General features: G+C 39.0%; 1 protein-coding gene across 1 annotated transcript; it reads right to left on the bottom strand.

Annotated features, from left to right (window-relative positions):
* Positions 1-661: 661 nt before the first annotated feature.
* Positions 662-11,232, bottom strand: FCF1 (FCF1, rRNA-processing protein). The gene is made up of 8 exons (XM_027552437.1): positions 11,140-11,232; positions 10,181-10,248; positions 8,645-8,716; positions 7,906-8,054; positions 4,905-4,977; positions 3,143-3,230; positions 1,590-1,684; positions 662-871 (listed from the first exon to the last, which is right to left on the bottom strand). Exons 1-8 carry the CDS (start codon positions 11,140-11,142, stop codon positions 823-825), a joined length of 597 nt encoding a protein of 198 aa, XP_027408238.1. The 5' UTR covers positions 11,143-11,232; the 3' UTR covers positions 662-822.

Here is an 11,232-nt window from a genome sequence, read left to right as displayed (position 1 = left end):
GTAAAACATCTAATCTGATCATGTTATCCATCCTAATTAAAAATTTAATGAAGGTTGACCTCAGGATTACGTCCAAACCCTTCAGCCTGTCATATAAAGCCCCCTCCCTCCCACCTCCTACCTCTGGGGTCTCAGATGTGAGCACAGACCCCTCCCCTCTATGTTCTAGCTCTCTTCAAGATTAACCCAAACATAACTGCCTTCAGTCCTTCTTCTCTCCCTATCCCAACCAAGTAGAAAGAAATCATTCTTTCTACCTGTTTGTCTACTCCCTCATACTTTTATCCTAGCATCATTATTTTACTGTATTTTTTCATCTACATGTCTTTCTTTTACCATAATATGAATATCGTGAGGATAAGAGCACATGTTATTAAATGCTTAGCATAACCTTAAGAGTTGGATACGACTGAGTGACTTCACTTTCACTTTTCACTTTCATGCATTGGAGAAGGAAACGGCAACCCACTCCAGTGTTCTTGCCTGGAGAATCCCAGGGACGGGGGAGCCTGGTGGCTGCCGTCTATGGGGTCACACAGAGTTGGACACAACTGAAGTGACTTAGCAGCAGCAGCAAATCAATATAAAATGACCATCATATCATGTGAGAAGTTTTCTGATTTATAAAAAGATGCAGCAAATTTTAAAATGACACAAAATATAATTTTAAAAACAACATTAAAAAGTGAGTATATTTAACTGTAACTCAGCTCATTATAGAGCAAGTGGGTGAGTGCAATAGTAATTCACACTATAGCATGTTTAATGAACTTGCAAAAGAGAAAACAGGTCAAAGGAAGGTGGACAAAGTTTCCCTTTTCATTAGAACCGAGGGGCTCCGTAATCATCTGGCATCCGCTCAATGTTGTACCTGATGAGGACAAAAAATTAACACTGGTTAGAAACGTGTGTTCAGAACCCACCTTAAAAGCCCATCCTTTACTGATTGTATCACTCTCACCTCCTGCTGTAAATCCTTTTTGTCAGTGGGAACATTTTAAAGGCATATCATAATGAATGATTTACAGCAAAATGCTGACTATATTATCTTTATTCTTCAAAGTGGAGAAACAAGTTGGAGAGCCAGGTACGGAGTCCAGGTGTGCCCAAGCCCCTCACCCATATTCTTCCCATTTTGCTGTTTGTCCCAGGATGAAAAGTTGGCCAATAACAGTCTGAGGACTGATACAGGAATATCAAAGAAGGATAAAAAGCAGCTTTTGTTTTCTTTTTTTTCTAAATAAACTTTCAGTTTCCCAAATAAGATGCTAATCACCTGCACTAGGTTTTCAAAAAAAAAAGTATTTCTAGCCAAAAAAATAAGCTTAAGTTACTGCTTTGTATCAATATTTAAGGCCACACATTTCCCTATTCCTGCTAGTGATCTTACTGTAACAATGTGACTGTCTGCCTCATTCCTAAATCCTAGCTTTATCTTTTGTTTGTGTTCTTGTCATTAACACTTTGTCTCATTTATTCAAATAGAACTATGTAAACATTTGATACATCAAATTTTTTTTCTCCAAATCCTTCTATATCTTGACATCAACTATATACAGTTAATCACTTCTCTAAGAGAAACTTCTCACCTATGGTTAGAAATGTACATGATGGGAACTCCAGGGATCTTCCGGATTCTTCGTTTAAGGTCCCGGTCAACTGTGGCCACAATGTAACACTTGTGCTGGAAAAGACAGGATTGGGTGTTCCACAGAGCTCACCAAGTGACGCTGGATACAATCACTGGTCAGTCTGAAGAATCACTCATTTTTACAGTAAACAGGAAAGGAAAGGCTAAAACAAATTGGTGAGTAGTTTCTAGATCGAGGAGCTCATATTTATCACATAAAACATAACAAGTTGCCTGGGCTGATTGTAACTCTAAGAATCTTGAGGGGGAGAAGATAGAAAAAAGCTGCAAATTGTTTTTTGTCTCATAAGTGGAAGGGATTTTCATATCTAGGGCAGACAATTCCTTGGTTTTCGGAAAATACCCTTAGAAAGACAATGTAAAGGCAGAGTTACAGCCTTAGATCCGAAGGCACAGCTTTTGCTTTTAGAAGGATCTCTGGGGAAAATCCCGTGGATGGAGGAGCCTGGTGGTGGGCTGCAGTCCCTGGGGTCACGACTGAGCGACTTCACTTTCACTTTTCACTTTCATGCACTGGAGAAGTAAATGGCAACCCACTCCAGTGTTCTTCCCTGGAGAATCCCAGGGACGGGGGAGCCTGGTGGGCTGCCGTCTATGGGGTTGCACAGAGTCGGATACGACTGAAGTGAGTTAGCAGCCGGGGCTGGTCCTACTCTGGAGGCCTTCCATCCTACCCAAATCTCTTGCTGAGTTTAATAAAGAGTTGTAGATTAGGGCCAGCCATGCTATGGGGAATTAAGGGAAATGCTGGCCCCACTCAAGGGATGAAGTGGCTCAAGGGATGGCAGTGTGGTCACTACATAGAGATGATTCTTTTCAGCAGAGACAGGCTTTTTAAGGTCAATCAGCAATAGAAGTTCTTGCAGTGTTTGACAAGGAAGAACAGACGAATCAAAAACCTACTTATTCTAGGCTATGTGTGAAATAGCACCCTGGGAGACTCAGATGTAACAAAATTCCTACATAGGGAGTAAATGGAACTTTACTCAATTATTTATTTTTTGGCTGCACTACATGGCATGTGGGATCTTAGTTCCTCCATCAGGGATCAAACCTGTGCCCCCTGCATTGGAAGTGCATAGTCAACCACTAGACCATCAGGCAAGTCCCTGGAACCTTATTTTAGATTCAGGGAGACAGAACCTGATATATTAGTATGTCTGCACTCACCTACTTAAACCATATTATAGAGGAGATTTGTGGAATAAAGAATCAATAAATGCTCCAAATTACACCTCCAATAAATGCAGATGCCAAGATCTGAAACCATGTCTCCTCCCCAAACCCATGATCTTTCCATTATGGTTACAGTATACACTTCCATTCCACTCTCTCAAGTAAATGAGGACACCAACACTTCCCATGAAGGGATTCTATATAATTTTTTTTTTAATCATTTATTTTCCTAGATACTTTACATGAACATTCAGGAAATAATAGCTTATCTTTTTTTTTTAATAGCACAGAGTAAATATTAAAAAATGATGATACCTGAGTTACTCTTTGTACTAAGCAGTCATCTGCATAGGTTCCTTTGTGTGTACACGGTAATCGTTCAAATCTTGGATCCTTGGCAATCCTATACAGATTATAGGATTATAAAAGTAGATTAATAAAAGCATTCAAGCAACTGAGTAACTTTACAACCTTCAATCAGTGAAATAAGAGTAATGTGATGTATGTGGAGATTTCAAGACACCATTCTCCCCTTGAAGCTTATCTTCTATAATAATTGGAAAGACAATTTATAGAAAAGGGAATTAAAGCTTACTGACTGAGAGCTGCCAAGCCTTACATCATGTACTTGTTACAGAAATCTGAATTATTCTATTTCCGTTTTACAGATAAAGTAGAAGATTCAGAGAGTTTGATTAATTTGTTCAAAGCTACACAGCTGGGAAAAATCAGGATTCAAAACTACATCAAATTAAACCTAACCATTTTGCTTTTAGGAAGTTGTCTTACACAAATACACAAGAATACAGGTGCAAGGATGGTCACTACAAAATGGTTTACAGCAGTGGAAAACTGGAGATAATCTGAATATCCATCAGCAAGGTAAAAGTTCAATACATTTTGGTCCTTCTAGCCTACTGTAAAAAACGAGGTAGAGCTGTATGTACCAACGTGGGAGGACATATAATAAACAAAGCAGACACAGACACACACACACGTATATAACATTAAAAAACCACATTCATCAATGTTTTCACTGGTCTCAATAGAAAGGTCCTTAGCATTGGGAATGTGATTGATTAGCTTATGATTTTCCCTAACTCAAAATCAGTGTCTGTCAGTTGTTCTTCACATGAAAATGGTATTTCATGAAAAAGCAGCTCATTCAGCTCACAAATGCTTCCCTTTGAGACAACGTTCATCCTTTGCTCTGTTTTCCGTCTCCTTCCAGTTTTACTGAGATGGAAGTGACGTACAGCGCTGTGGAGTTGAAGGCCCACAGCACGGTGACTTGGTTTATACATGTTATGAAACGACCGCCGTGGAAAGGTGAAAGGTGCGCCCACCAGCAGAAATGCTTTGTGTGCACTTCTCACTGCACCACAAGGAACACTGGTGTGTATTCCAGGGTTGAGATTTAACACTTTAATGAATTTTACTGTTCTATTAAGGATATTCTTAAGTGACTCTGGTGTTAAAAAAAAAAAACAACAACTGCCAGTGAAGAATAAAAAAACTACTAGAATCATCTGGGCCCAATGTCTTGCTTTGTACTGAGGTAATGCCATTTTTTTGCATTCAGTGCAAATGTCAGCACAGTGACAAAGGCAACACCTTGGTATTATTAAGAAAATAGTTTTGCAAACTCCCTGCAAAGGTCTCTGGGACTCTGGGGGTGGAGGAGGGTTGCCGCACTTTAGGAACCACTAAACTGAAAGGCACTTTCTAAACTCAAAACTTCTTGTAAGTTTTGAGTGTGAGATTCTGTTTAAGTGTGAGATTCTGAAGATACCCAGATAACAAACTAATAGACAGACGCTTTCTAAGTGAAAATCCAGAGGAACATACAAGGAGGCCCAGGAGACCTGTGTGACTAAGGAAGTTTAGTTCAAAAAGCTTCAGCTGGAAAACTCTAACCTTCAAATGTCTGCTTTCTAAGTCATGCATAGTTAACTAGTTTTGTATGATTTTTATTTAAACTAACCAGACAAGAAACCTTTGGAGAGCAACAGAAGAAGGAGGGTCAAAGAATCCTCAGTGTACCATCTAAAACAAATCTAGATCAGCTCCATCCTACCTTAAAGCCACTCTATATTTCTGCCCCAATTTCTCAATTTCAGCCATTACGCAGTCAGTTATACAAGGGATACCTGCCAGGAAAAATAAAATTAGTAACAAACTTGTGAAGGAACTGATTTAACTCTCTGAATTATATCCTGTTGAGAGTCTTACCACTGGACCACCAGGAAATTCCCTGAATTATATACTTTAAATGAGTGACTTATATGGTATACGGATTGAATCTTAAAGATGTTAAATAGCATGAAGATGAAAAAGTAAATAATGCATGATCTATTCTTATTCATGAACAAAAATAACCTCACAGAATGAAGTTATTTATTATGAACAAAAGTACCCCATAGAAACTGTATATGAACTTTTTAAAACTGCCCCTTTCTGAGGAAAGGCATAACAGGGAACTTTCATTTTCTTCATGCTAGATTATTAATTTTTTTCACAAGTATACTAACACTCTTGAGAACAAAGTTAAGACATCTTAAACTAAAATACAATGCTCAGAAGAAAAAGCAGTTGTAAAATGGAGGGAAGAAGATAGGAGGAGCAGATAGTCATGGAATTCGAGGGCAATACATGCCTTCAAAGGGTCGATTTCAGGGCCATGCAGCACTGAAACAAGAGCTTGCATCTAGAGCAGTGAAATGGGTTCAGGAAGATCACTACAAAGAGGACTCTCAGTAGAAAGAAAGCGCATAGGTAGCTAACTGTCCTCATCTGTTGGAGCGTCAAACAGGGACCAAGAGCTACGAAAAGGTCAAAGGGGCAGCTCCAAGCCAAAAGGAAGATAAAGGCCTTCTTTTATGAATAAACCAAGTTAAAAAAAATAAGCAGAGCTTAAAACAGTTGAGGAATCTCCTAGGTAACTGAACTTGTGCACTTGAATGTTTCTTCAGCCTTTGCTCTGAGATCACACAGAAAAGTATCACACAGAAAAGTGGCATTTTCCTTAGTAAGTTTTTTCTTTCAGAAAAGGCACTGTGAGAGCAATTCGCTGTATGCATTATAGCTGTACTCTATGGTATCCACAACTGGAGAAAGACCTAACTATAAGGCCAATGCTATCCCAAACAATCATCTTTTTTTTTGGCCATGCCATGCAGCTTATAGGATTTTAGTTCTTCAATCAGGGATTGAATCTGCATCCTTGGCAGTGAAAGTGCCGAGTCCTAACCACTAGACCACCATGGACTTCCCCTGAACCATTTAGATAATAGTAGTGGAGCTAGAGAGCCAGGGAAGCAATGCAACTCCAAGGGACCATGCTTAAACCCTCCATCCACTTCATTCATAAACAGGTCACAGCATTCCTGGAGAAGCAGCTAAGACAACTATAAGAAACACCATGGGAATAGAAGAAGTCCACCAAGATCAGCTTCTTCCCTCATACAGGCCACCTTAGTCCACTTTTAGGCATGGTCGTGATCCAACTTCAGACTACTCTTTATTATTCCTAAAAGACTTAAGAAAATTTTTTTTTAAGTATTACAAGTACATAGCTTTAAAAAAATACAAAAAGGCCTATATGAAAAAATAATGATCCCTTGATCTTTTTCCATTCCAATTCTGAGAGTTGGACTATAAAGAAGGCTGAGCACTGAAGAATTGATGCTTTCAAATTGTGGTGGTGGAGAAGATTCTTGAGAGTCGCCTGGACAGCAAGGAGATTAAACCAGTCAATCCTAAAGGAATCAACCCTGAGTATCATTGGAAGAACTGATGCTGAAATCGAAGCTCCAAAACTCTGGTCACATGCTAGAAGAGCCAACTCATTGGAAAAGACCCTGATGGGAAAGGCTGAGGGTAGGAGAAGCGGGAGACAGAGGATGAGATGGTTGGATGGCATCACTGACTCAATGGACATGAGTTTGAGCAAACTCTGGGAAATAGTGAAGGACACGAAAGCCTGGTGTGCGGCAGTATGTGGGGTAGCAAAGAGTCAGGCATGACTGAGTGACTGAACAAATTCTGATCCTTAGAGATGACTATTTTAATTTCATTGGCTGTTTTTCTCACTTGGTGGTTACATGCATAACTTGATACAATAAACTTATGCAGTTAATTTTTATATTAATTTTAGGCATTTAAAGAATTGACCTCTCTTACCCATCACACATCCCTTATCCCATCTTGCTAATTTTAATAAATCAATAAACAGCATTCACATTACTATCACTCTGTAAATGTTCACTATGTAGTATCTTTTATATATATTAAAGGAGGTATGAAGTATTTCCTTTGATTCCAATAATTAATTCTTTATGGCAAATTGTAAGTTTAATTTTCATTTGTACCTTTTACTAGATGACTGGAAAATGTGTGAATATAAACCCACTACAAAATATAACAGATCTCACTATTAGGAAGTTATTCCCCTGTACTTGTCCTAAACTATCTTTTTCCTCCTCATGGTAGGAAAAGAAGACCATTTGAAGGAGGAGACACCCAAACACACAAGGGAAATCTATTAATGGTAAACTACATATCTAGGTGTAAATAAACTACCTCAGATCCTTTGCAGTACAAACACACAACAGACTGAATAAACTTAGGAATGGTTGCCCATGATCAATTCTAGTTCTGTGACTGTAAATGGCAAAATGTCTTATTTAGCTTTTCCACACTGAAGTGGACAGGTGAATGTTTCCTTCCTACTTAATGTAAATAATACATATAGTGAGAAATGAAATAAATTTTCATTTATCCAGAATTTTAAAATCCAAAATCCTAAAACAGAAAATTCCCCACCTATTTTCTAAGTTGATGTCTGTAACGATGGTCAAAATATACTAAGTGTTTTCTCAACTGTGAAAGTTTAATTATTCCCAGTCAAGTTTGCATTATATTTCAATTCATTGAAAAGGGTCCTCGCTATGGTGAGCAAATTAAATGGCCAGCAATTCAGTAAAATTGATTATTTTACTGAAATAATCATTTTAAATTCAGTAAAAGTATGATTATTCTTTACAAATGTCAGAGAAATGGAAAAGTCTGATACTCACACTTGGCATACAGACAGTCCATCATTGACTGCACTAAGTCCAGTTTGGCCTTAATGGAAAAGTTGATAAAGTTGGTATCGACCAGGATGTGGTAAGGTGGGCCCAGCTGTGTGTTATATTGGAAGAATAAGCAGGAAGGGTGTTGGGGGCTGGAAGAAAAAGAAAAAAGACATGAAGTAATGTCTACACTGATATTCTGGTATAAACAAACAAAAAAGAAGTCTCTGCTTGGAATAGTTTGTTCCTTTCCCCCCGTTCATTGAAAGTAAATCCTGTGATGATATATCCATCACCAATCTAGGGCAAAATGAGAAAAATAAGAAAAATGTGATGAGGTTTCATAAAGTTAAATGTACTTACTTAAAAGGAATAACCTTTATCCTGAAACTATGCCCTTACTACTTTTTGGTGATATGCTGTCTCTTTTATGAAATGCGGGTATGTTAAAACAATTAACAATCTTTCAATTTTCTTTTGAAAGTTCCTTGGCAAAGAAAAAAAAAATGATATTAGATTTAATCCCCAGGATTTAAGGAAACTTTTACTGCTCCATGAAGTCCAAAAACCTTTGAATCATTAGAATTGGTTTATGCTCATCGATATCACTTCATTTGCACAGCTGTGCCAGACTTACAAATGACTGAGCAAATCAGTTCAGGGGATGCCTGAATTTCTCAGAGGTCTATGGTTTTAGAATCTTTTAGTTTTAAAGGAAAACTTGAAATTTTTGATTACTCACACTTCTCTTTCCTTGAGTGCACTGGGATCTTTCTTTTCTTTCTTTTTCGGTTTTAATCTATCCTTTTCTTTACTAGAAAAAAAAAAAAATTCAATGTAGGAGAGAAAAAATCCACAGCAGTGATTATTATTAAAAGTTTCTTCTTTTTTGTCTACAAAGGAAATCCTATTTTGTGAGATTATCATATTAATATCAGCATAGGCTTCTTGTGCACAAATAACTGTGTAGAAAGTACCCTGGAATTAACACAGTTAATCAGTAAAACCTAATTAAATTTTAAAATCATTAGCTAATAATCCATATAAATTATTAGTGGATAAGTAAATGTTGGTTATATTATTTCTTTCTTTGTCAGCTCTCATATCAAGGATAAAAATCCACTTCCAAGCAGTGGGTGAACAGGCTGACATTTATCCTCTGAAGACTCATATGCTTCAACAGCAGGAAGGGTTCTCCCACATGTCTCTTATAAAAGGCTAAAATGTGACAATATATATACAGAATTTAACCTTAACTAGAAACAAAATATTATTAGTGGGTCAAATTTCCTTAAAATTACATAATAAATTCATACTAAAAGTCAAGAATACAATTTAACCACAATGAAGGCTCTAAGGACTACTCCTTTGTACTGAGACTCTTAAACACAATGAAGCCCAGTCTTTATTTAATAACTCCATCCATTCTTAACCAAGCTGGCAAGCTGTTTAGTTTCTCCTTATACTAGGGAGTATCATTCTACTCTCTTCCTCCACAGTCATAAATCTTGTAAGATTTATCAAATGGAGACACCTAGGTGTTTTCCCCGGAGAAGGCAATGGCACCCCACTCCAGTACTCTTGCCTGGAAAATCCCATGGACGGAGGAGCCTGGTAGGCGGCAGTCCATGGGGTCCCTAAGAGTCAGACATGACTGAGCGACTTCACTTTCACTTTTCACTTTCATGCATTGGAGAAGGAAATGGCAACCCACTCCAGTGTTCTTGCCTGGAGAATCCCAGGACTGGGGAGCCTGGTGGGCTGCTGTCTATGGGGTCGCACAGAGTCGGACACGACTGAAGCAACTTAGCAGCAGCAGCAGCAGCAGCAGCAGGTGTTTTCCCATTTTTTCTTTCAAAAATACTTGAGTTATCAGGTGCTGGTACACAAGACAATGATAATCTCTGTCTTTCAAAAATTATAACAAATCTTTTCCCCCCCACTGGGGAATGTAGCAGTGTAATGACAAAAACTTAAAGTAAATCCTACCTACCTCACAGAACAGTCAGGAGGCTTCAAAGTGATATGGCACATACAGTATATAGAAACAGTGATACAAATTGAACACTTAAGAGATGCTGAATTCCCAACCCATTCATCAGTGTACCTGCTCAGCAGCTAAGCCACTGTTGTACCGTATTACCCTATAATAATCCAAGACATAACACCAAAAGTAAACAAAACAACAAAAATAACAACAGAAACTTTTACTACTTATCCCCTCGTGATTTCTATAGCTCTGGGCAGTCTAGGAACCCAGGTGATTCCAGACACTCACAGCCTCTGATCTCTGAGACTAAGCATTCGCTTCATGGTCGCATACTTCCGTGTTTTCTTTTGCTTCCCCTTTAAACAAAAATTTTAGAGTTAAAAGGAGTTGGAAACACACCGCATATTCCTAAGTTCCTTTTCTTTTGTCCACATCCTTCTTCCCTCAAATACCCAATTCCTCCTATCTGCCTCAACCAGACTTTTATTTTCTTGGGCTCCAAAATCACTGCAGATGGTGACTGCAGCCATGAAATTAAAAGACGCTTGCTCCTTGGAAGAAAAGTTATGACCAACCTAGACAGCATATTAAAAAGCAGAAACATTACTTTGCCAACAAAGGTTCCTCTAGTCAAAGCTATGGTTTTTCCAGTAGGGTCACGTATGGCTGTGAGAGTTGGACTAGCGCGGAAGAATTGATGCTTTTGAACTGTGGTGTTGGAGAAGACTCTTGAGAGTTCACTGGACTGCAAGGAGACCCAAACAGTCCATCCTAAAGGAAATCAGTCCTGAATATTCATTGGAAGGACTGATGCTGAAGCTGAAACTCCAATACTTTGGCTACCTGATGCGAAGAACTAACTCATTTGAAAAGACCCTGATGCTGGGAAAGATTGAAGGCAGGAGGAGAAGGGGACGACGGAGGATGAGATGGTTGGATGGCATCACTGACTAGATGAACGTGAGTTTGAGTAAACTCCGGGAGTTGGTGATGGACAGGGAGGCCTGGCGTGCTGCAGTCCATGGGGTCGCAGACCCGTACACGACTAAGCGACTGAAGTAAACTGCCTCAACCCATCCTCCCAACTCGCTAAAACATAAGAAGCACTACTCCCGCAGTTTAAAAGGTGAGATCGGAATGAAAATAAGCAAGGAGACTTTCGTGGAAGTTTGGCCAAAGGCCACTCCCTCAATCTCCTCCTAGACGTGGTCTGACAATGCCCGTTCTCGGACTCCCCGGGGCCTCACCATGTTCACGCCGCGCTCTTGTTTCTTCCGGAATCACCGGCGGCGCGGCTCGTTTGCATCATCCGTACGCCACTTCCGGCAAAGGCTAGCCCG

This window comes from Bos indicus x Bos taurus, chromosome 10, assembly GCF_003369695.1.
Source record: "Bos indicus x Bos taurus breed Angus x Brahman F1 hybrid chromosome 10, Bos_hybrid_MaternalHap_v2.0, whole genome shotgun sequence".
Lineage (NCBI taxonomy): Eukaryota > Metazoa > Chordata > Mammalia > Artiodactyla > Bovidae > Bos > Bos indicus x Bos taurus.
The sequence above is the reverse complement of the archived record's forward strand: the minus strand, read 5'-3'. Positions and strand labels throughout refer to the sequence as shown.